Raw genomic sequence first — 27211 nt, forward strand, 5'->3', positions numbered from 1 at the left:
TACATTTATTACTGGCTTTATACTCTCTCCAAGTGGGGGTTTCTGTGGAGATCTGTGGAATAATACATAGGCCACTGTTTCATATTTTTTTCAAAACATTTTTTTAATGGAAGAGATAAATTACGTTATTCCCACGAGGTGCTTGCAGCGTTATGGGACTCCAGTATGTTGCACCTTCATTCAAAATTAGATACAGTGTGATATTCATAAAACCGGCAAAAATATTGAACATGCATTACATTTTGACATGATAAAACAATGACGTTACACGATTCACATCTGTTTATTCTATCATTTCTCTTTCCTGAGACTTTAAATGCTCTCTGCGTAAAGTTTAATGTTAAACATAGTAATGAACAGAAGATCAAGCATGATATCAAAGATGTATACAAAACTAAAATAACTGAACATGCTCCTTTCACTTCTCCCTACTTCTCCTGCACCAAACAGGTAAGTCCTCACTATTTCCATTAAGAATTATAAATCTGAGTTAACTCAGGGACACTTTTTATTTAACAATTCATAAATTTTTGATGTAAAATATTGGAGCGAAGACGTTTCATCTTAAACATTTTCAACAGGTTAATCCATTCATGGGGCAGTGTCATTCCAGCCAATCATCCCCCTGCCACATTAACAAATGCCTCCTTTCACTCTAACCCGCACCCCCTCATCTTACAGCCACATCTCCCCTTTCAGATGGACACAGAAACTCTGTCATAAACACTCTCACGTAGACACTCTCCCTAGACAATCACCTGTAAACACTCTCTCATAGACAGTCTCCCGTAGACATTCTCCCACAGGGAGTCCCCCGTAGGCAGTCTCCCGTAGGCAGTCTCCCATAGACACTGTCTCATAAACACTCACTCGTAGACACTCTCTTGTAGACACCATCTCATAGATGCTGTCTCATAGACACTCTCGTAGACACTCTCTCGTAGACACTCTCTCGTAGACATTCTCTCGTGGACACTCTCTCGTGGACACTCTCCCGTGGACACTCTCCCGTGGACACTCTCCCGTGGACACTCTCCCGTGGACACTCTCCCGTGGACACTCTCTCGTGGACACTCTCTCGTGGACACTCTCCCGTGGACACTCTCCCGTGGACATTGTCCTGTAGACATTCTCTCATAGACGCTCTCCTGTAGACATTCTCTTGTAGACACTCACTCATAGACAGTCTCTCATAGACACTTCCCCGTAGAGACATTCCTGTAGACACACTCCTGTAGATACTCTCCCGTGGACACTCTTGCGTAGGCACTCTCTCATAGACACTCACTCATCAACATTCTCTCATAGACTATCCCATAGACACTCTCTCGTAGACACTCACTCATCAACATTCTCTTATAGACACTCCCTCATAAATGCTCTCTCATAGACACTCTCTCGTAGACACTCACTCATCAACATTCTCTTATAGACACTCCCTCATAAATGCTCTCTCATAGACACTCTCCCGTAGACACTCTCTTGTAGACACCCTCCCTTGGACGCTCACTTGTAGACACTCTCCCGTAGATGCACTCCAGTAGACACTCTCCCATAGATGCACTCCTGTTGATACTCTCCCGTGGACACTCTTGCATAGGCACTCACTCATAGACACTCACTCATCAACATTCTCTCATAGACTATCCCATAGACACTCCCCTGTAGACACTCTGCCGTAAACACTCTCCCATTGACACTCTGCAGTAGACACTCTCTCGTAGACACTCACTCATCAACATTCTCTTATACACACTTCCTCATAAACATTCTCTGGTAGACACCCTCCCTTGGACACTCACTCGTAGACATTTTCCCTCGTAGACGCGCTCCAGTAGACAGTCTGCCGTAGACACTCACGTAGGCACCCTCTCGTAGACACTCCTCCGTAGACACCTTCCTGTAGACACCCTCCCTTGGACGCTCACTCGTAGACATTCTCCCATAGACACTCTCCCGTAGACACTCTCCCGTAGATACTCACGTAGGCACCCTCTCGTAGACACTCCTCCGTAGACACCCTCCTGCAGACACCCTCCCGTAAACACTCTTCTGTAAACATTCTCCCGTAGACCCTCTCCTGTAGATGCTGTCCCGGAGATACTCTCCCAGAGACACTTTCCTAGAGACTCCCTCCCAGGCTCCCAAAGATGTGCAGGTTAGGTTGATTGGCCATGGTAAGAAATTGCCCCTTAGTGTCCAGGGATGCGTAGGTTAGTGGGATTAGTGGGAAAAATATGTAGGGATATGGGAGTGGGGCCTGGGTGGGATTGTGTTCGGTGCAGACTCGATGGGCCGAAGGGCCTCTTTCTGCACTGTAGGGTTCTATGATTCTCCCACAGGCTTGCATGAGGCTTGCACAGGTGATCTGTTCATTGAGGGAACTGTAAATTCCCTAAATGTCTGCAGAGTGACAATGCCATCCCAGTACCCCACACAACCTCTCCACACTCTCCATTGTACAGCCTCGGCAGCGGTTCCCCTATTGGACAAGTGGACAAGGAAGCATCCTGTCTTTCAAAGGTCTCGTGTTCTGTCTTCATTCTCTTCACACTCACCTTCCAATGTTTTATTTCAGGGTAACCTTTCCACCTACACTTCCTCCCATTCATTGGTGCCACTCTATCTCAGTATCTATGAAAAATATGGGGCGATGGTTTGTACCGCTGCTTTGAAGTGTGAGAGCAAGTCATAGAATTAAGGATGGGTGGGAAATTGCCCTTGTGGTCAACTGTCGGCCACTTAAGGGGTGTGTAATGGCTACCCCAGGCTTCACATGCCTCAGTATAAAATTGTTGAGCTGTCAGGACAGAATGAACCCAGCAGGAAGCCTATAGAACCATAGGATTCCTTCCATACAGAAAGAGGACATTTGGCCCACCAAGTCTGAACCAGCTCTCCAAAAGAGCTTCTTATGCAGACCCTCCTCTCCACCCTATCCCCATGATCCCACACATTTACCATGGCTAACCGTCCCACCACAACTTACATATCTTGGGACACTTAGGGATAACTTAGCATAGCCAATCCACCTAACCTGTGCATCTTTGGAGTGTGGGAGAAAACCAGAGCACTCAGAGGATACCCACGCAGATACGGGGAGAATGTCCAAACTCCACACAGATAGTGAGCCAAAGCCAGAATTGAACCTAGGTTCCCAGCACAGTGAGGCAGCAGTGCCAACCACTGTGCCACCGTGCCACCACAAGTGACTGTCTCTCCTCCACCCTGTCTACTGCAACTAAGCTTAAGGTATCTAACGGGAATTATAAAAGGAGGATATGGAACAAGGATTAACAGCTAGCGAAAAATGTAAGTAGGAGCAGATAAGTGACAGTCCAGTGCATGGCCAGATTTGTAAACTGATTTTGTGAGTCAGAGAGTGAAGGATAAAAAGAGAAGGAAAGGAGTACACTTTCTTCAAGGCCACCAGCCTTTCCACATCCAATGCTGCAAGCTGTGTCTTTCTGCAAATTACTGGACGAAAATGTTAGAAACACTGGAATGAATTACCTCAAAAATTTGAATATTAAAAATTTGAATAGAACAGTATCTCCCTCTCCCTCCTCTGAAACGGTGACTATCCCATTGATTGTTTTGGGAAGGTGATGGCCTAGTGGTATTTTCCCTGCAATCTAGAAAACCAGGATTATGTTTTGACGGACCTGAGTTCGAATGCCATGGCAGATGTTGGAATTTGAGTTCAGTAAAAATCTGGAATTTAAAAATCATCGCCATGGAACCATTGTCGTAAAAATTCACCTGATTCTGCTGTCCTTAACTAGTCTGGCCTACATGTGACTCCAGACCCACAGCAATGTGGTTGACTCTGAGATGGTCCAGCAAGCCACTCAGTTTAGGGGAAATTAGGGATGGACAACAAATGCCCACATTCCGTGAAAGAATTAAAAAAGAATATATTAACTGTGGTGCTTTTATGATCAAATATCCATGAAAGTTACCTAAGTTAAACAGAACACGGCTAATGCCTTTAACAGAACAGTGATTTCAGGTGCAGCACAACACCTGACAGGTTTCAGTTTCTCCTGTTTCGAACAAGACGTTCATGCAAAGTAAGTAAAGGTAACTCCAAAATGAAAATTAATTTTCTGTAGAATTGCTTACCATACCTGGGAGCGAGAGATTCCCAGCACCATCTGTGTAATACATCCATTGTGGGAGAGGTTAATTGTCCTTCGCAATGTGGTGACCATTATTCTGTGCCCTGTTGCTACAGAGTTCATGTCCTGTGTAGTTCAGCCGTTCGCCTTCCATTCCAAGCTAAAACTATGTGGAGTAAGTTGATTGCACCTGGGGGATACAATCATAGCTTTGGAGCAAAATCAAATTCTATCTGGACAAAGAAATATCTACCAGAGACTGAGAAGTCATTCATGATCTCATCCTATTATAAATTTCTAAACATGAGCATGTGGAGATGATCAGATATGCATGCGCTCTGAATCTCTATTATTCTTCAGTAAAAACATCTTTGAGCACTTATTAGAACTAATGAAAAATTATTTCCCAGGAGCTGGCTTAATCCACTTAATAATTTTTTTGATTATTGCATGATGGGCTAGGAGCAATACATTATTAAGACAGAAGGGAAATATATTTAAAGACGTTAAAATTGGTACTTGAATACAAACAGTTATCACACATCGCTACAGATGGAAACCAACCAGAAACTGACAAGCACAATCTGCAAAATCTCTTGACCAAGTAACATTCGAACGGTACTGAATCATAACAAGCCAACTTCCACACTTTAGTAAGCAGAATCTTACCTTCTGAATTTCATGGTACAATAGCCCTGAGCCCTAAAACATTTTTATTATTCAACTTAATCTGAACAGCGCTACGGGTGATAAGTTAGTCTTTAAACAAAACACTGGCATGAATATTTGTCCAACATTAACATTATCCAGATAACTTATTTAATAAGTACAACACTCAATGGCATATTTTCAAACATCAATTTTACATCCTAGTTTAACATGATGGGGACTTTTATAATACATTCGATCCCATTGATTCCTTATACTCAGTACGAGCGAAATGGAGACTGCACAAGCTGTCTATAATTGAAGTGTTCTGTGTACCATTTGTGACTCTAGTGTTTGTATTTGTTGAGTTATGAGTTGAAGGCTGGTGCAAATAATAAAGTATTTTCATAAATATATAGACTTACAGGAAAATATAATATTTGCAATTATTACAATGCTATAAGTGGTTTGAGATGTGGCTTGATCTGATGTACTATAAATTTAAAAAATGAACATCACCTTTCTATATGTAATCTTACCCTGTTAATTGGTCTTCTGAGATTACCTTCTCTTTAAAAGCTTAAGGATCCCAACACCATTGATCAGATAATAGTAAACTCATGACATTTGCAGTCGTACATTTGAAGTCTTTAAATGACTACAACATGTGCATCACTGGGCCGTCGAGTTTTATGCGACTGACAAGTGCAATCCAAGGAACAGCCTCTTTTTAAACAGTGGGAATCGGAAATGTCCCTTTTCTAACACGAGCCATGTGGGTAAATTAGCATTTTTTTTACATTTTTATGAAACACTTGTGTGAAAATTTTGCACAACACACAACTGGGCAAAGTATTTGTCATTTGTATCAGGTAAAATTCCAGTGTAGATCTTTGCGAAATGTTCAAGGGGATTACTACACATACATTTGTTTCCTTTTAGTCCTGTAAGGGATTCATATAGCACCATATTGCTCACCATTTTAATGTGAAGCTGTTTAAATAAACTAACGTTTAAATCAGAGTTAATGTTTTTGGTTGATGAAAGGTAATTGACCTGAAATATTGGAGAAACTTTTTACAGGCAAGGGAAGGTGGCTTTGGATCCAAGCGGAGTGTTAAATTCTCTAATGTTCACAGGTCAGGATTCTTAGTGTCGGGGAGACTAGCAGGGTAAAGACATGGGGTTATGGGGATTGGGGCTGGGTGGGATTGTGGTTGGTGCAGGCTCGATGGGCCAAATGGCCTCCTTCTGCACTGTAGGGATTCTATGAGTACTGGACTATGATTCTATGAAATTGAGGAAATCTAGCTATTGAATTTAAAAGTTTGTTTAAGTCCATTTCCACTGTTTAGAACTCTTGTGTGGGACAGGGCTCTTTAAAAAATACTTCTATTTTTGAGTTGCGTGAACAGTAATGCTTTACATCAACTCCAGTCCCACTGTGTATACATTTATATGTAAACACCTCCAACTTAAATTAAATAAGAGCCCTGGACATGCACAGCACAGATATTTTAGATAACTATGATGTGGTTCCGTGAAATCCTTTCATGTTTTATTTTGGTGGGTGAATGCATGACAGCAGTGGTAAATAGTTATACTGGGATCTGTTGGAAGTTACTCCCCAAGTTCAGTACACCAATTTGAACTCAGGGTTCTAAGCCAAATAGTAAAATAAAAAGATCTAGTTAATCATTAGCTATGCATGGGAGAACAATCGATGTTGACAGGAATGGAGTCTGATTGTTGTAAAGGGACATTATTACAAATCATTTTTTTGTTGGGTAATTTTATACTCTTTGTGGCAATTGAGTGATCCTCATACTGTGAATGGGCAGAGATTGTTATCAGGCTGAGTCTATCGTGCAAGATCACACATTAAAATGACCTGTCCTGTTGAAGTTTCATTTTAGATGCACTGAATTACAGGCAATAAGACTTTCTGTAGTTCTAGCAAGGCTGTAATTAATCCTAAATGCTCCCTCCCCAGGGGAACAGAAAAACATTTTACATTTGTGACTATTTTATAATTTCCTTTTCTCATTCATGTTTTATTAATCAAACTTACAAGTGAATAAGGTAGTGTTTCTCCGAGATTTTTATACCAGGATGACAAATTAGGGGTGCACGCTAGCACAGTGGTTAGCCCTGCTGCCTCACAATGCCAAGAACCTGGGTTCAATTCCAGCCTTGGGGTCACCGTCTATGTGAAGTCTGCACATTCTCCCTGTATCTGCGTGGGTTTCCTCTGGGTGCTCCAGTTTCCTCCCATAGTCCAAAGATGTGCAGAATAGGTTGATTGGCCATGCTAAATTGACCCTAGTGTCAGGAGGATTAGCAGGGTAAATATGTGGGTTTACAGGAATAGGGCCTGGGTGGGATTGTGGTGGGTGTAGCCTCCTTTCTGCACCATAGGGATTAGAGTGTGACCATCCTCACAGCTATCTGCTGTATTATTTTCCGACTCCCCAGCCTTCTGCCTACTATAGCCCTCATTCTTTCACTAATGCTTTACTCCTAAGGATGCGCCTCCTTTCTCCTTGTTCCCCTTCCCGATCACTCTCACCAGGTGACTTAAACACCTGAGAAAGATCTTGTTATTGGCCCCGCCCTCACCCTCGGTCCCTCCATTTTCACCCAACATTCAGCCCAGATCTAACTTCCATTCCAATTCTCAGATCCTCAATGACACTTTGCCTCTCAACTTCACATCCAACTCTCTCAAAGTTCTCTGTGTGAACCTCTCCAGTCCTGCTTCACCCTATTTTTTTTATTCATTTGTGGGAGATGGGCCTCGCTGGTTGGGCCAGCATTTATTGCCCATCCCCAATTGGCTTGGGGGGCAGTTGAGAGTCAACCCCATTGCTGTGGCTCTGGAGTCACATGTAGGCCAGACCTGGTGAGGACAGCAGATTCCTTTTCCTAAAGGGCATTAGTGAACCAGGTGGGTTTTTCTGACAATCAACAACAGTTTCATGGTCCTCTGTAGATTCTTAATTCCAGATATTTTTCACTGAATTCAAATTCCACCATCCGCCATGGTGGGATTTGAACCTGGGTCCCCAGAACATTAGTTGAGTTTCTAGATTAATAGTCTAGTGATAATACCACTAGGCCATCGCCTCCCCTGTTAACAGAACCAAGGTGAGCTTGGCCAAATGATTTCCTCCTTGACTATCAGTGTGGTCCTCCCTGTACCCTTTACAGTTGAGCTATGATGGTCACGCTATCCTCCTCCTCTGTTGTCAAGCTCTGTGTAATTGCTGTTACAGGATTCCATCCCATCTATACAAACGCAGTTGGTGGACCTCTAATGGTCATTTCTCTTCTCACTCCACACAGTCACTTTTTAAAGCCACAAAGCCTGTCTTGGTGGTTCCCCTCCCGCTCCCCCTCAACACACTACCAGTTAGTGATGCCATCTGTGGACATGGCAACAATTAACAAGGTGCTTGGTGCTAGGTGGGCCCCGTTTTCTCAATCCCATCAGTTTCAAACCCTACACCCTGCCCGTCAGCAAACATGTTTATTGCCTCCAGTTCAATAGTGCAATACATATCTGGAACAATGTGTGAGGCTGCCAGTGACCCTGGAATACCAGTGGAGGGGTGCGGAACATCTATAGGTGGATTTTCAATGCTTGTCTCATTGAGGAGGTATATCTCCCACCATCGGAGTGATCCTGGAGGTCCACATTCATTTTCAGGAGCTCCATCCTCATTCTTCTGCAGTGGGTCAGTGATGCTGGGCACTGTCCCAATATGTTAGGACGGTGAACAGCACGCCATTGGGACTGCCCTGCTGTGGAATACAGTGCAAAACACCCAGTGGCACAATTAATGAGGTCAGGGTCAGATGGGGTGGTGTGTTTTCTTGCCGGTCCCCACAGTGGGAAACTCTCCACATTCCCATCCCACTTTTGCCCCTGATGGAAGAAATCTACCTGGGAGCTCTTTCTACATTCAGGTCTACAACACGCTAATCATTTTCACCACCATTTTTGCAAACAGCAAATCATAAAGACCTCAGAAAATGAATCTTTAACTTGTTGTGTGCTGTGTAGTTAGACCCTTCATTGGCAATTGATAGAATATAGATTCCAGGTCACTTTGATTGCAAGTCATAAATTCCCAGACTCCTTTAAACCTACACAGAAGGTTTCTCTGCTGTCCTGCCTGAGGATCTCCTAGAACAGAGTTCTTGATTCCAGATACCAACCTTGAGTACAGTCAGGACCTCATGATCAGGTAGCTTTGACGAGGCGACCAGTGACCATACACGAAACACCTGATGTATGAGATAATGCACTTTGATATACTACCAGTAAATATATCCACAAATAGGAAAACTGAGTTCTTATGCTGAGTTGTACTAAAGTATGTTTTGTATTTGCAATGATAAATAATTCTTCTATAAATGTTCCAAGTATTAAAAGCCAAACATATTTGAAAAGCTTAATCTCATTCTCTTTGGGCAATGATCACATGAACTGAATTTTTCCACTTATCGAATCTTATGGCCACAATTTTCCAAATGTCACAAGCCCCAGCACTGCTGCCAGCGAGAACGGAGAATTCGACGCTCAGCCAAATCTCCACTCCCTGCAGCGGGACTGGAGAATCCCAGCCACTGATAAGGTCGGAGAATCACAGCCATTTTCTTCTTGTTCCCAGAAGTTGGAAATAATGCACTTTAGACTCACAGGGCATGGTCCATGTCCTCCCCGCTACAATTCCCGTGGCGGGCAGGATAAGAAAATTCTGCCCACGCCGTTGGAAGTTCACTGAGTATATTGTCAGCAGAATTGCCCGTTGACCTCGGGTAGGAATGTCCGGTTTTGCTCGAGTCAGGCCATAAACTCCCGCCCATTCATCTCCTGACTGCAGTGTGATTTTGAACGTGGAACCCTGGATATATTTTACATGACACTTGGCTTCGAGCTCTTTACAAAAAATATAACAATAAAACGCCCTCTCCTTTTGTAAAAACAATAAAGTCTTCTGTATCATAGAGTCATAGAGGTTCTGTATCATAGAGTCTGTGTCATAGAGTCATAGAGGTTTACAGCATGGAGACAGGCCCTTTGGCCCAACTTTGCTATGTCACCTCTTTTTTTAACTATTAAGCTAGTCCCAATTGCCCGCATTTGGCCCATATCCCTCAATATCCATCTTACCCATAAAACTGTCTAAATGTTTTTTAAAAGACAAAATTGTAGCCACCTCTACTACTACCCCTGGCAGCTCGTTCCAGACACTCACACTCTCTATGTGGACAGATTGCCCCTCTGGACCCTTTCGCATCTCTTCCTCTCACCTTAAATCTATGCCCTCTAGTTTTAGACTCCCCTATCTTTGGGAAAAGATATTGGCTATTTAGCTGATCTATGCCCCTCATTATTTTATAGACCTCTGTAAGATCACCCCTCAGCCTCCTACAGTCCAGGGAAAAAAGTCTTAGTCTATCCAGCCTCTCCTTATAACTCAAACCATCAAGTGCCAGTAGCATTGTAGTAAATCTTTTCTGCATTCTTTCTAGTTTAAAAATATCTTTCTATAATAGGGTGACCAAAACTGCACACAGTATTCCAAGTGTGGCCTTACCAATGTCTTGTACAACTTCAACAAGACGTCCCAATTCCTGCATTCAATGTCCTGACCAATGAAACCAAGCATGCCGAATGCCTCTTTCACCATTCTGTCCACCTGTGAGTCCACTTGCAATGAGCTATGAACATATGCCCCTAGATCTCTTCATTCCATAACTCTCTCCAACACCCAACTGTTAACTGAGTAAGTCCTGCCCTGGTTCAGTCTACCAAAATGCATCACCTGACATTTACCTAAATTAAACTCCATCTGCCATTTGTCAGCCCAATTGATCAAGATAGCTCCAATTATTAATGTTTTCTCTCAACTCCAAAAATTTAGCAATAAACTTTTATAAATAGACTGAACCCCTGAACAGTCTGTTATAGTTTAATCAGTTTATTATTCATGGTATTGCTTACATGATGCGTTCATTATTCTGAGTGGTGAGTTAGCACGCTGCGTTGTTCTTGGTGTTGGAGTCATGCTTGATGTTGCTGATTTTGTGTCACTTGCTGGTGAAGTTGTTGATGTTTCATCATTTGTTAGTCACGCTGTCAATGTTGTCCCGCTGATGAGAGATGGTGCTGTTGTTGGTAGCCCTTTCTGCTTTCCCAATATCAGGCGTAGGTCAGATATGTACTCTTGTTCCTTCTCCTTTGCTTACTGGATTCACTCTCAATGATGGATGACCTTGCATTCTCCTGTGTCAGCACTTTTGCTGAGTTCCAATTTTTTTATGATTGGATCCTGATCATGTACCGTTTGTCCTTTCAACAACTCAGGCAGCGATTTGGCATTGTTAGTTGATGTGTTGACCTCATTCTGCCTGAGAATCAGGTGAGTTGTCTCACTTTCTTCTGGTTCCCTGGGAGGGAGTATCTTGCTTGGTGGAGTTATCTCACACTCCCTTCTATTGAACAGCAGTGCAGGTGATTCCATGTCACCTGCCTTGAGATTTGTAACTCAGAGTGACAAACGGCAAAACTTGGGTCTCCCTTTGTGCCTCAGCATTTCATGAGAGCTTTCTGTAAACCCATGTCCCCTTGGGTAACGTGGTGATGATATTAAACCCATTCTGTTGAGTGAATTCCTTCTGTTCTGTGAAGGTGAATTGGGTTCCAGTGTTATTAGTAATGCTGAGATCAATATTATTGCTCTCAAAAGTTTTCACTTTTTGGATGTAAGGAAAATTTTGAGTAACAGTCTATAAACTATGAGATACCGTTCTTGATTATGTGTGAATAAACTGGCTGTCAGAGAAGGCTATGGTTTCAGTAGTACATCAGTAGCTATCATCTTTTTTTACTGTGTATTTCTGTACTTCTGCATACATAACATGCAGACACTATTCTTTGGATGTATGTGTCTATGCCTCTCCAATATGCAGCTGATCTGGTTCTGAGTTTACACTTATTCATTTCCATCTGGCCGTCTTGCATGTTTGGGTGAGGTTTTTCCTGCATAGTTTTGGTCTGATTATCCTGGATCCAATTAGCAGAACATCAAGTTCCAACGAGATGCCGTCTCTGATAGACCAGTAGTGCCGTATTGCTGGCTGTGTTTGCTGTATTTTATTAGGCCATCCCTTGATTGCTTGCTAAGCGAGCATCTGTGACTCTCTGTCTTTGCTGCTATCATTGCTAGTTTGACTCTATTTCAGTGGTGTTCCATCGACTCAGTAATGGATCCGTTTACCTGGATTTTTTGTCTCATGTTTATTATGGTGCTAGCATCATCGTTCTTCCTGGATTTTTCCTCAGAGTGAAATCATACCTCGGGAACTTTAAGCTCCTTCTGGATCTCCTCACAGATTTCTGTTTGTAGATTTGCTCCAGATGATCTGTCTCCACAGTGAACTTTCTCCCAGAGATATGGACAGAATCCTTTACCTCCACACGCGAGTGCCAAAAGCCCTTTCTCTATGTTGGCGTGTCTGATGTCAGCCTTTCTTTCCCACACAACTTCATCGAACCATAGAATCCCTGCAGTGCACAAGGAGGCCATTCGACCCATCAAGTCTGTACCAGCTTTTACCCAGGCTTGCCCCATAACCCTATGTGTGTACCCAGCTAATTTCCTAACCTATATATCTTGGGACACTAAAGGGCAATTTAGCGTGGCCAATCCACCCAACCCACACATCGTTGGACTGTGGAAGGAAACCAGAGCGCCCGGAGGAAACCCACTCAGCGAATGTACAAACTTCACGCAGACAGTGGTCCTGGGCCGGGATTGAACTTGGGTCCCTGGCGCTGTGAGGGAGCAGTGCTATCCACTGCACTACCATGCTGCTCTTGTCTCTCTGCATACTATTTCCTTTAGTTTGTTGAAACTCCTCTTGTGCGTTTCTGGTACACAACATCTTCTTTCATCGGCTCTTCTGGGATTGCTGAGTGTTCTTACATGTGAGGTAAACATCTACTGAACCAAACCAAGGGAACTTCTCAGCTCCATTGTGTCATTTGGAGCTCCCATCTCTTAGAGCATTCTTCCTTTTCCAGGATTTGGCTTGACTCTGTCAGGTGCATACCCCATTCTGGCATTCTGTCACCTTCATGATGCTTTTGTCTGTGTTGAGCCTGATCCCAGTTTTCCTGGTTCTCTCCATGACTTCCAAGTAAATAATGGTCATGTTCTTTTCCATTAACACTGCAGATGTGGACATCATCAGCTGTGCCGACTGCCCCTTTGCCTGTTTGGCACTTCTCACCCACTTCCTGCTGCACACACCGTGGTTCACTTTCAAGCTGAAAGGTCGATGCAGGAATTTGTATTGGCCAAAGATGTGTTCAGTGTTGTCAACTATCAGGATGCACTGTCAGGCATATCTTCCCATTTTCACACCAATTTTGCTGAAAACTTTTGTCCGTGCCAGTGTTGGCAATCTGTGCCAGTGTTGGAATCGGGTTATAATCCATCTTTTACAGCTTAATTAAAATCTTTGGGATCCAGGCAAATTCTAATCCGTCCATTTGGCTGTTATATCATTTATCATATCACATCTACAGTCAGAAGGAGGCCATTCAGCCCATCAAGCTTGCACTGACAACAATCCCACCCAAACCCTAGTTACCCTGCTAATCCCCCTGACACTAAGGGGCAATTTAGCCAATCAACCTAACCCACACATCTTTGGACTGTAATGAGAAATGGGTCTCTCCACATGATAGGATTTATCCAGTTCATAGGCTCAGTGACTCAGAGATCACTCTCTTTTCTTCCCTCTCTTGGAGTTATGCTTTGAGCTTTCCTTTTAGTTCTTTTTGTACTTTTCACGGAACTGTCACATCCGACCACATCATGCAGCTGGGTGGTTCATGTGGGTGGGATTCTCCAGACCAATCTGTGGCAGGATCTGTTGCAGGCGAGAATGGAAAATTTGATGTTCCAGCCAGAACTCCATTCACTTTCAGTGGCGCCAGAGAATCCCAGCCACAAACGAGGATCAAAGATTTCGGCCAGTGTCTGTCATTTCCTCAAACATCATTGTCGTCTTCCATGATTTGGATGTATTGGTTTACTTTCTCATTCATCCTGTTGCTCTGTCTCCAATAATTTCTTTACCATCGTGTTTCTTCGTTCTGCATGTCTTTTCTTAATGATTTAGCTTTCCAAGCTCTGCAGTTTGATCTGTATGCCGGTCATTTTCTTCTATCTGTGAAATCATATGATCACCCACAGCTCTTGCACATCGTTTTTTACTGTGTCAATCCTGCTGCCTAACTCTTGACAGCTGGAAGTTATTCATTTCAGAAATCTTCATCCATCTACTCGTGGCTTCATGTCTAGAACAAAGAACAAAGAAAAGTACTCACCTGAGGAAGGAGCAGCGCTCTGAAAGCTCGTGATCCCAAATAAACCTATTGGACTTTAACCTGGGATTGTGAGACTGCTTACTAATGAAAAACACAGCACAGGAACAGGCCCTTCAGCCCTCCAAGCCAATGCTGATCTTGATGCCCTAACTAAACTAAAAAGAAGAATCTACTGCCCTTACTCAGACAGTATCCCTCTATTCCCTCCCTATTCATGTATCCATCCAGATGTTCTCTGGCAATGTCTGCAGCTTGGTCTTGTGAACCTGGCCTTTCCAATTAATCCTTCCTGTACTCAAGAGTGTGCAGAGCCCCGAATGAGCTGATCCAGCAGATTTCCGTCTGTGTCCTTAACTGTACACTTTCTGGTCGTGTTTCTCAATGCTGTTCTGAAATTGTCGACAGGCTCACCTGATTCCTGTCTCAAATCTTGAAATTTGTAATGGGAGGCCTGATGATTTGATTTCAGCTGGAAATGTGCCTGAATTTTTCAAAAAATGTTGTCTGGGTGTCTGCTATCATCCTCACTCAGCTCCCAGCTATTTACGTTTTTAAAAATTAACCCTTTCCTGCCCAAAAAAATGAGGCTAACTAGTGCCTTTTAGTAAACTATTGACTGTCATCCTGCCTTATTGTCTACACTTCTCAAATGCCTCTACAAGATCATTTGCCTCCTAATTCATTGGGTACTGGACCTATGTGCTTACTGCTTTGGCAGCAGCCATTTTGTCTTTTGCGCAATTTCCTTGGGTTTCTGTCTCGTTAGCACTAATGTGGATTGATTCCTCAGCCTAATTCAGTGTTAAATATGTTTAAAATGTGTGGGTCTTTACTCAGAGACAGCCACTGCCACCATGCTGGTTCCCATAAGTTTGAAATAATGACCCTTTGGATTCAAGAGCCAGGAGCTCTAACCGAGTGTATTTCTTGCTGCTGTTAATGTTTACTGGTACATTGTTACTCAACACGTGAGTCCGGTGCGACATTGAATGTAGTAGCCCAGGATGTACATTCACATGACAATAATATAACAATACAACATAGACTCTTTCCCCTGCTCAGGTTTGGAACAAGTTTCTTGTTTTGTGCCAATTGTATTCCCTCCCTTTCAAAAGCTCCCGTTGGTTATGGAAAACCTCTGCAATCTCACCCAAGCGAGTATTCTTTATGTGTAAAGCGATGGCTCGGTGGTACAAGTGGTTAGCACCGCTGCCTCACAGCATCAGGGACTGGGTTCAATTGAGTGACAGTTTGTGCGGGGTCTGCACATTCTCCCCATGTCTGCGAGGGGTTCCTCTGGGTGCTCCACTTTCCTCCCATACTCCAAAGATGTGTGGGTTAGGTTGGTAACCTTGTCCCTTAGTGGCAGGGGATTAACAGGGTAAATAAGTGGGGTTATGGGTATAGAACCGGGGTGGGACTGTGCTCAGTCCAAGCTCGATGGACCGAATGGCCTCCTTCGGCACTGTGAGGAACGTATGGAAGTCGCCATAGTCCCAGATGACCATGGGCTGATGGTAATTTAACCTGAGGATCACCACATCTCAAGCGAGGAGCAAACAGCGAGGTTATGTTGCAGCTGTGTTGGTGAGGCCACACCTGGAGCACTGTGCATAGTTTTGGTCTCCTTACTTGAGAAAGAATGTACCGGCACTGGAGGGGGTGCAGAGGAGATTCACTAGGTTGATTCAGAGTTCAGAGGGTTGGCTTATGAGGAGAGACTGAGTAGACTGGAGCTATACTCACTGGAATTCAGAAGAATGAAGGGAGATCTTATAGAAACATAAGATTATGAAGGGAATAGATAAGATAGAAGCAGAGGAGTTGTTCCCTCTGGCGGGCGAAACTAGAACTAGAGGGCTTGGCCTCAAAATAAGAGGGAGCAGATTTAGGACTGAGTTGAGGAATAACTTCTTCACACAAAGGGTTGTGAATCTGTGGAATTCCCTGCCCAGTGAAGCAGTTGAGGCTTCCTCATTGAATGTTTTTAAGGCAAGGATAGATACATTTTTGAACAGTAAAGGAATTAAGGGGTTATGGTGAGCAGGTGGGTAAGTGGAACTGAGCCAATGAAAAGATCAGCCATGATCTTATTGAATGGCGGAGCAGGCTCGAGGGGCCGGGTGTTGCCTTTGTGAATAATCTCAGCCCATACCGAGATTGAACCCACGCCTTTGGCATTACCCTGCATCACGAACCAGCTGTCCAACCAACTGAGCTGAAGCGGCCCACGTACATTTATTTGTAACATTGTGCTGCCAGTCATTTCCAACATGGATTCCCTCATGGCCAAGATTAAGGCTGCCCTCACTCCAAGTCCACCTGGCCACTAGTACTGTTAACACATCAGTAAAAGCAAAAGAGATTATCTGGTCAGGGTCACATTTCTGTCTGTGGGATCTTGCTGTGCACAAATTGGTTGCTCTGCTTTTTCCCTCACAGCAATGACTGTGCTGGAAAAATATTTGGGCAGAATTTTGGGGAGTAAGTGGCGGAAAATCCCGGCCTTTATTTGACTGTAAAGCATGTTGGGGCACCCTGAGGTCATGGAAGGCGCTACACACGTACTAGTGCTACTGCTCTTGTTGATGTTCCAGTTTCAGAGATTTGTGGTAACCCCCCCCCGCCCAACTACTCTCCTGTCCCACATAAACTGTCGTCCCCCCCACCCCTACACTACCCACCTGCCCCAGGTGAACTGTTTCCCCCCCACACTATCCGCCTTCCCCAGGTGAGCTGTCCTTTCCCCACCCCCCCCCACACTACCCGCCTGCTCCAGGTGAGCTGACCCTCTCCCCCTCACTACCCGCCTGCTCCAGGTGAGCTGTTCCCCCCTCCCCCCTCACTACCCGCCTGCTCCAGGTGAGCTGACCCCCCTCCCCCCTCACTACCCACCTGCTCCAGGTGAGCTGACCCCCCTCCCCCCCACACACATTACCCGCCTGCTCCAGGTGAGCTGACCCCCCCTCCCCCCTCACTACCCGCCTGCTCCAGGTGAGCTGACCCCCCCTCCCCCCTCACTACCCACCTGCTCCAGGTGAGATGACCCTCTCCCCCTCCCCCCTCACTACCCGCCTGCTCCAGGTGAGCTGTTCCCCCCTCCCCCCCACACACATTACCCACCTGCTCCAGGTGAGATGACCCTCTCCCCCTCCCCCCTCACTACCCGCCTGCTCCAGGTGAGCTGACCCCTCTCCCCCTCCCCCACACTACCCGCCTGCTCCAGGTGAGCTGACCCCCCTCCCCCCACACACATTACCCACCTGCTCCAGGTGAGCTGACCCTCTCCCCCTCCCCCCTCACTACCCACCTGCTCCAGGTGAGCTGACTCCCCTCCCCCCTCCCCCCTCACTACCCGCCTGCTCCAGGTGAGCTGACCCTCTCCCCCTCCCCCCTCACTACCCGCCTGCTCCAGGTGAGCTGTCTTCTAGGCCAGAAAGAAAAAGGCAGAGTGGATTTTTTTTCCCCCACTCTGAAATTTGATCAGAGTAAACAACTGCTGGCTATTCATTCTTCCCCGGTTGCTGTAATTGTGCTGGGAACGTACCAAAAAAAAACTCCATGTTCAGAATAAACAAGCTGTGTGAGACTGCTGAGTTCTCCGAGTTGCAATCCATTGCAGAACCCCTTTGAGCTGTGAAGCCACACCGCTGGTATTTCCTCATATACAAGCCAGCAGCTTAGGAAATGTACTTCACATAAAAAAGAGAGTTCCACTTTGTGTCAAGAAGTTGGCCTTTCTAGTGAGGAAAATGGTTTGGGGGGTGGGGCGGTTGGTCGGAGGGGGTGTTTTCTGGTGAATACCGAGAGTGGTGACTCTGAAGAGAAGGATACTTTCATGATCCCATTAGCATAAGAGAAGTTCAATTATTCATGACGTGACCCTATGGGGAGAAGTAAAGTTAATGCATATAGTTTTTAACTCTCTTCCTCTCTGCTGTGAGAATGAACTCCTGCTGCATTCAGTGCTCAGCCGTTTACAGAAAGCTCCAGTGGTATGTTAGAAACCAGTGGTGCTGTGAACACTGAGATTCATCCCGCAAGTGCAGCCCTCAACAGAGACCATCTGGACACATTCCAAAAGGTGATTAAACAAACTGATCAGCATTAGTTGCCATGTCACATGTCCAAAACTCTGGATTAAAAGAAAAACACATTTGACTTGAGGCCAAGGCGCTAGCGTCATCCTTTTTTTTTGCACTATTCAGTTGGCCCACAAGCTTCTGTGCCATCTTTGTATCCGTATGGTCTGTAATCATGAACAGGTTGCGTAAATGGCCTCTCAGTAGCCGTGTAGAGCAGTGCAGTTCATGTTAACTAGGTCACCCTTGTGCTATATTAGACAGAGGGAAGAAATATCAGAATTATTCTTACAACAGGCTTGGAGGGGTGGAATCTAGACTCTGAGAGGTGTGGCTAGAATTTGTTCTAGAAGCTCCAAAAGGGAATGCAGACAAATTAATTTGACAGAAAACTCTCCTTGCTAAAATGTACAAAGCCTCAGTTGTATATCTATTTGTGAAAAGCTAGCCAAATGTATATGTGTCTGGCCCAGTTGTACGGAAGGATGCTTACTGGAAACATTTGATAATATATTCAGATCTATATTTTTAGAAGACTTCAGCTGAGCTTGAGGATTGTGGAAAGTAAAATAAAACAGGTTTTTGGCTGCTTCGGTGGGGGAAAGAAAAATATCTTTCAGCAGAGCTGGTAATTAGGAAATAGAATTGATACCACAGTGTGATACAAGTAAATTTAGTACCGCGTGTAACTTGTGTCCGTCCAGATAACAGTTGAGCAAACAGAACTAGCTTCATAATTAGACTTTCCCTGCACTCTAATCTTGGGCAACCTGCCTTCTAATGTCTTGATGGGGCTCCATTAGCCCTTGTTAGAGATGAGAAGCCCAATTCATTCAAGGAAACACCTGCAGGCTGAAGTTAAGGCCAGCCTTCCCATTCCACAACAGTCTTTGTGGAGTATGGTTTTTTTGTGGAGGGGTGTGGGGTGCGATCACTGGCAGAGAAAGCCACTGTGGTGCTTTAAGTCTTATTGTACAGAATAATAATGCAAAGTGGCAGGAAGTCAGCACGCAATGCAACTCTTGAGGAAACGAACCAGGTCACTTAACAATCAAAAATGATCAGGCGAGTTATTTTTATTGCTAGAAAATTAACAAAATAGGATGAGTTCCAATACAATGTTTTTTTTTGGTTGCTCGATAGATAAATTCGGCCTTCTGCAAAGGAAAAGCCATCTTTGCCATCTTCTACTAGGTCAGTTGTTTTATACCCAACAGTGTGATAATAATGCATGTAACAATCCAAAATAAATGTGTAGCATATTTCTAGTTATTGAAGATATATATATTTATATATATCTGTGAAAAAAGTTGATTGCTATTTTTAAGTAAAACAAATGTCTGCTGCATGCTCTTCCTCCTGATCTTTTTCATTTGATTTTTAGCTGTACTTTACTACAAAAGTCTAAATAATAATAACAATATATTGATTTCAGAATGTGCTTAGTCCTGTGTAGAATCGTGTTTGCATGTGTTAATGGTGAAGAAATTGCATGCATCAATACAGAGGGTGAATCAGGGCCACAGTGAAAGCAATTAATGGCCCCATATTTACTTTCTAATGCCTGAATCGCTTCTTAAATTTGTGGAGGTGCATTTAACCTCGATTACAGTTCTGAAATTCTGAATATCGAATGTTCACAAATGGGCAAAATGAGAGACAATCCTCTTGACCAAAAGAACAAAACCTGAGATGCAGACTCTGTTCTATCATCTCATGTCATAGAGTCATAGAGTTTTACAGCATGGAAACAGGCCCTTCGGCCCAACTTGTCTACGCTGCCCTTTTTTTAACCATTAAGCTAGTCCCAATTGCCTGCGTTTGGCCCTCTATACCAATCTTACCCATGTAACTGTCTAAATGCTTTTTAAAAGACAAAATTGTACCCACCTCTACTATTACCTCTGACAGCTCGTTCCAGACACTCACCACCCTCTGCGTGAAAAAATTGCCACTCTGGACACTTTTGTATCTCTCCCTCTCACCTTAAACCTATGCCCTCTAGTTTTAGATTCCCCTACCTTTGAGAAAAGATGTTGACTATCTAGCTGATCTATGCCCATATTTTCTTTGCAGCGTAGACCTGTCTGTCCAGATCCCTTCTTACAACCCGGGCTTCTTCCTGTAACACTTTCTACCCTCCTACATAGCTTTCAGTTGTAAATGAAATTGTGTATTTTTTTTTCACTCTCAAGTCTTCTGGACTCCTTCTCGCCACAGCTTGACCAGTGACACGAAATCCTGCCTGAGATTACAGTTATTAGAATTGGATTCTTACCTGGGGAGGTAGATGTTTCCGAGCCCCAGCACACAGCTGAAAGCCACCCTAAAATGAGGCAGCCTAACTGCTTATTTTGCCCAATTGCTCTTGCCTTCCCCCCTTCTCTCACTGAGAATACGCTGCTTGAGCTGATGTGAATCCATCCCTTTGGCACAGCCGAACATAAACACATTTGACTTTAGCCCGGTTAATATGCCCAAACAATTTCTGCTTCAGTAATTTTTATGAGTCGGTGAGGCAACAGCCTGAATGGAACCAGATCACACACCCACTCTTTTCTGCTGTCTAACCTTACAGACCATTCAAAGGATAGCCTTTCTTCCTGAGTGTCAGGAAGAATGGTAAATTTACACTGTAAGAATTGCCAAACGGGGTAACAGTAGTAAACTGATATTGTTTGCAAGGGAAGAGAATGTTGCATTGGGATAATGCTTTAACCTGAAAGCAAATAAATTCACTGGTTGTGCACTTCAGATGAAAATAAGACTGGTACATTTGGTGCTCATTTATTTAGATCAATAAGAGTGTAATTGGCATTCTGGAAAGATACTAAACCTAATTGCGTAGGACTAATAAAGTTTTGCATTCTTGCAAATTCAGCATTTCTACTTTGTCACTGTGTCAGTCTAGGAAGTTTTACTCAGTGCAGTTAGAACTGGTGGCATATGTGAGCAAGGCACTTGTATTTACTGTAAAATTAACTGGCGTGTGTTAACAGCTCCAATTCAATCCCTTTTTTTGTATGATCACCAACTTTACAATGATCAGACAGACAAATGGGCATAGGTTTAAGGTGAGAGGGCGGAGATACAAAAGGGTCCAGAGGGGCAATTTTTTCACACAGAGGGTAGTGAGCATTTGGAACGAGCTACCAGAGGTAATAGAGGCGGGTACAATTTTATCTTTTAAAAAGCATGTAGGCATTTACATGGGTAAAATGGGAATAGAGGCATATGGGCCAAAAAGAAGGGGATGGCATGGATAAGTTGGGCCAAAGGGCCTGTTTCCATGCTGTAAATCTCTATAAATGGTGGTGTCACAGCCAACAAGTGAGTTTCTTAAAGAAACTATTTATTTAAAAAAACACCCATTCATTTTTAAGGCAAAATATATTTAATAGAAAGCCAAGAGCTCAAACCTTCCTGTCCCCTGTGACAAAAAGCAACAATTTATAGCAAGAGGCGCATTGGAATTTGTATTGTTCAGTATCGATATTAACCTTAAGCAAACAAAATAAGAACAAGTTCTGTGCTTGCTGCGGAAGTGTGGGATTAATCTTTGCATTGTTCAAGGTGTTCAAAATCATGAAGGGTTTTGACGGAGTAAATAAGGAGAAATAGTTTCCAGTGGCAAAAGTGCTGGTAACCAGAGGTCACAAATTTAAGGCGATTAGTGGAAAGAGCCAGAGGTGACATGAGGAAATGTTTGTCTAAGCGGTGGATTGTGGTCTGGAATGCACTGCCTGAAAGAGTGGTGGAAGCGGATTCACTGGCAACTGTGGAAAGAGGGTTGGATAAATACTTGACGGAGGAACATTCTCATGGCTATGGAGAAGAGCAGGAGCATGGGACGAATTGGATGAATCTACTAAAGGGTCAACACAGCAGGCATAAGGGGGCAGAATGGCCTCCTTTGGTGCTGCAACTTTCCGTGATGATTTTGGGCCCAGTTTAGGCTGCCTGGAGTAGTGTGTACTCTTTGTTTTATCCAGTCAAACAATTGGTTTTATGTTTCTTGGTATGGAAACTGAAAGATGATACAATTGTAATGAAAGGAAAATAAGCCAGTCTTCTTAGGGCTCCTAAAATTATTCCATTCAACATTTGAAAATGAGGATTTTTTTAAATGAGTAAAATAATGAGACCACAGCTCGCTGCAAATTCCTATTCTCTGTGGCACAACTTAAGCCTGAATACCTTTCACACCACAACATGAACAGTCTTTTAGTTTAAAGTCTATTTATTAGTGTCACAAGTCGGCTTACTTTAACACTGCAGTGAAGTCACTGTGAAAATCCCCTAGTTGCCACACTCCAGCGCCTGTTCGGGTACACTGAGGGAGAATTTTGCAGAGCCAGTGCACCTAACCAGTACATCTTTCGGACTGTGGGAGGAAACCGGAGCGCGCAGAGGAAACCCATGCAGACGGGGGGAGAACACAGACAATGTTAGGAATCGAACCCGGGTCCCTGGAGCTGGGAGGCAGCAATGCTAACCACTGTGCTCTTAACCCTGAATATAGAAATTAATTCACAACTTTAATGTTCATAATGGTTAATGTATGACTTAAAATAAACTTTTTGATTATGATTTACTGAGAATCACTTATTACATATGCGAAGTAAACCCTCCAGCTTTAGCTGCACATTAAGAAATTCTATCAATAAATCAATACCTAGTTATCTGTAAGTATACAAGTATTTTGAATCAAACCTCTACATTTTTATGACAATGGTGTGTGGTTTTGAAACAATCTGTGATAAATTATACCTTTGTGTGTTGAAAAGATGGTCGCCAGATTCAGATTTAATAAATAGTGTTACATTTCAGATTATTGAGGTTTAATTAATATACAAATTCACTTTTTAAAAAGAACACCACCACTGTCTTGTTTTAACAATGCAACATTGGCATTGCAAGTGTCTAGAAATTCTAACAAAAGATATTCGAAAGACTTAATTAATAGCAGCACAACATTTGTAAAGTGCCAACTGCTTGCATTTTGATAATAGAAACTATGAAATATTCTACTGAGTGATACACACAGGAGAACTATGAATGGAATTTTTTTCTTTATTCATGGATGTACTGGGGCAAAATTCCAGCCATTCAGTCTTTGTGGTTAACCATTTGAAGTTGAGAAGTTATAAAGGAATCACAAATCCTGTTGAGTTTGGTTTACATTTACAACGGTCAGAGCTTAACTTTCTCAAAAGCTTAAAGCACGTGAGATCCCACAAGAAAATCAAAAATGGAGATACTTGTTTCTATAACTAAATGATTAACTGACAGCAAAATGTGCAGATTAAGCCCTTAAACGTTTACACCTGGTTAAGTTTAGGTGATTACAATAATTACAGTGAGTTCGACTGTCCCTTTAGAAGTGCAGAAAGGATTGCTAAATCTTGGAAAGTACATTGTGAGATTTTACATGTTTGGATCAAGCGACATCTGTACAGAGGATACTCCATGGGTTAGACTGGGGTACAGTCTGTAGACAATTGGGTGCCTGCTGGAGACATCTGTGAATGTTGACCTTTTGACCTGGAAAGAATGCTCTGGAGGTGGGGGAATTTAAGTACTTTTTATGGCCTAGAGGGGAGATTGAATAATATACAGGAAGAAACCACTAAAATTCTCAAACGGCTAAATACTGAATAAGCCAAGCACAGTTTTTTTTTCTGAAAGTGAGGTATGTCTATACCTGGTGCTGAGGTTATTTCCAAGTTAACCTTGTCAGTATGAATTGAAAGTCTTCTTAAATTGAAAGGTTAAAGTTCAGAAGATGGCTCGGGTGAGAGGTGAACTACGTCATGAGCTTTACAGCAAATTTGGGCACCTGCTTTTTAGTCTGAAATATTTTTTTGCCTCTCAGTCAAATGCGCAGTCCTTATGGCTATTAGTACAAAAGATCCACAAGTTAAAACACGCACACATTTACTCAAAGTTGTTCCTGTTCTTTAGGGAATTTACATTCTTGCCGAACATTACTTAAGTCATTACCGACCATACTCAAGGTTATTTTCTTGTAGCTGCCGGGAGTATTACTTTAGAGAACTCTTAGGGGCAATGTCCTTTGACACAGTCTGGGACCATTAAGAGAAAATAGTTGGTTGTCAGTCAGTGTTGCGCGGCACACTTGCCCTGCTGTTTGATGCTGTCTTCAAACAGTGATGGGGGATGTAGAGAGTAGAAAAGGCCACTTTTCCTAAATAAGAGGGGGAGGTGATGGCTTAGTGGTGTTATCACTAGACTATTAAACCAAAAACTCAGCTAATGTTCTGAGGACCCAAGTTCAACTCCTGCCACAGCAGATGGAATTTGAATTTGATAAAAAATGTCTAAAATTAAGAATGAAACCATTGTTGGAAAAACCCATCTGGTTCACTGATGTCCTTTAGGGAAGGAAATCTGCCGTCCTTACCCGGTCTGGTTTACATGTGACTCCAGAGCCACAGCAAATGTGGTTAACTCTCAACTATCCTCGGGCAATTAGGGATGGGTAATAAATGCTGTGGAGGTGTTGGACTGGGGTGGGCACAGTAAGAAGTCTCACAACACCAAGTTAAAGTCCAACAGGTTTATTTGGTAGCACGAGCCACTAGCTTTCAGAGCGCTGCCCCTCACCTGATGAAAGGCAACGCTTCGAAAGCTTGTGCTACCAAATAAAAATGTTGGACTTTAACCTGGTGTTGTGAGACTTCTTACAATAAATGCTGGCCAGCCAGTGACGCTCATGCCCCACAAATGAATAAAAAAAGTAGGAGAAAAAAAGGACATTAGGTATTCACTCCCCCAGCCAGTGTGACAGGGGGCTGTTAAGTGAAGGGTCGTAATAAGGCACTGGCCACTGTTTCCAGTGCTGTCCCTGCCCTTGTGTTGCTGAAGCACCAATTTTGGCCCTGGTTGAGCTCCCTGAGCTCTGAATTGATTGGGGGTGGGGGAGAGGAGGGGCGGGGGGGGGGGGGCGGTTTGTTGGGGGAAATGCAGCTACAGAGGATGGAATGTGGTTTGTATGAAGTGTTCTTCATGTTGGTTCCGACTCGCAGAAGCAGCTGCACGCTGACTTTGTATTTGACAACACAAAGGACAGTGATACAGAAAAGCAAGTAGGAAAAGCAAAGAGAGACAAAAGCAGTGATCGGCTAACACAGCTCCACACAGCCTGACTAATTTATGAGAAAAAAACTGTGCTGTTCACTCGATCAGCACTCTAAGGAGGCAGGTGGAATGGGAGGAAGTTTTCATTGACTCTCTCGAGCAACTGGGGAAGCCACTGGAGATACTTCGCAGTTTGAACTTTATCAGGGTCTACGCTTAATCAATACTGTATTGGAAAAAGAATTAATTACTAAAACAGAATAAAACAGCCGCATTTTAAACCAAGGAGCCGTCAATTCCATAATCTTTCAGTTACAGCTTAGGTGCTGCTAGGATCATTTTGGCTTCAAGTAATGAGGAACTGAGGGAGTCTCCTCATGAACGGTCTGGGAATTTGCATTAGTCTGTTTCAATCTGTTTATTATCGCTGCCAGTGGTTTTAACCTTTCTGCATTCGCCGGTTTCATCTGATAAATTATCGAAGCCATTCCATTTCCACAAAAAATTCCAGCGTTCACTGCAGGGGAAGCATTGAGCACTGCGGTCGCCAGCACCATGAGAAAAAAAGTCTTAACCTTCTTCCACTCCTTTTCACTGGGCTCTGGACTGATTGGTTTCAAGCCGGACAAACCTCTATTGTACAACTCCGGGGTCAGAGACCTGCCTGTTAAAGAAACAGTAATTTGAACACAGTCTGTAAATGTTTCATCTGTAATTTCCATAATGGTGAATTTCAAGGCGGGTTGAGGGGGTTATGGGAGATGAATTAGGTTTTTTAGTGAGCTCATTAGGAAGCCAAACAGAGTTTAGACAGCAAGGCAGTGAACGTAGCTGTAATCAGTTCTGCTCGCTTTGTTCCTGCCTCTGGACATTTTTGAAAACTTCATGGCAGGAACTGATGAGAATATGCCGAGAGAGGCTGGAGTCTGGAATCTGATGGTTGACTTGTTGATTTGTAAACCCCTTAATTCATTATTTCTCCACTTTAATCCCTTATTTCTTCAAGGAAATTACACAATTAATAAGCCTTCGTATCTACTTACACCAGTGGTCTATAAATCTACTCTGGACTGATTTCAGTCATTTGGAAGTGATAACTCGCTCACAGATGCCTGGGAGAGGACCGATTATTAACCATTTGAAAAACAGAACTATGCTCCATAATTTGCAGAACTGATTGGCATTTAACTGGGCTGTTCCGGTTAAAACTGCTTGCTGATTCATAGCTGGCACCACAGATAGAGAGCAATTTGAGCCCACAGTGTGTGCTGCTGCTCTTTTAATATTTCTCAGAGTGCCCAATTCTTTTTTTTCTTCGCAGGAACTAAGAATGCTTTCCAGAAAATTGAGGCATTTTGCTGTGCTAATTTTCATGTTCATTTCAATTAATTTAACATGACCCAGATTTCCTTCCTCCGGCTTGCTCTGACTAATTAGGAGAGTAACACCTAGAATCAACCATATTTAAAGAAAACACTGGAGAAATGCAGATCTAAGTGGGTTATGAACTAACGCAGGGTATCAGATGACAAAACCAATATTAGACGGCACTACTTGATGACACAAGTATCTACTCAGGAGAGTACCTGCTTTTTAGGGCCCTTGGCCAGACTTGGAATATTGGAGTTTCAATTGAATGCTATGGAAACAATGGTGTCTTTGAGACGCAGACCTAGATAACCTTTGGGGCCAATTAGTGTAATTTCTGTAGAATTGGCAGGATTGTTCACTCATCTCTCAGAATGGAGCAGGGTGGAGTTGTTAAAGAATCGCAAACTGCAAAAATCCCTGTTCCTCGGTCCGAGGCACTGATTAGACACTGAGCTACGTCAAAGGGGAATTTTAAGACA

General features: G+C 43.4%; 1 protein-coding gene across 4 annotated transcripts in view; it reads left to right on the top strand.

Moving 5' to 3' along the window:
- Window positions 1-27211, top strand: part of meis2a (Meis homeobox 2a) — a 120834-nt gene that overhangs the window by 15733 nt on the left and 77890 nt on the right. For 2 of the 4 annotated variants that reach the window (XM_080203155.1, XM_080203157.1), the window contains exon 8: window positions 19404-19454. The exons of the other annotated variants lie outside the window; for them this stretch is intronic. In XM_080203155.1, the coding sequence (XP_080059281.1) occupies window positions 19404-19454 (51 nt within the window). The remainder of the gene's footprint in view (window positions 1-19403; window positions 19455-27211) is intronic. 4 annotated transcript variants of the gene reach the window in all.

Source organism: Carcharhinus amblyrhynchos, chromosome 14, assembly GCF_965287045.1.
Source record: "Carcharhinus amblyrhynchos chromosome 14, sCarAmb.v2.hapA, whole genome shotgun sequence".
Lineage (NCBI taxonomy): Eukaryota > Metazoa > Chordata > Chondrichthyes > Carcharhiniformes > Carcharhinidae > Carcharhinus > Carcharhinus amblyrhynchos.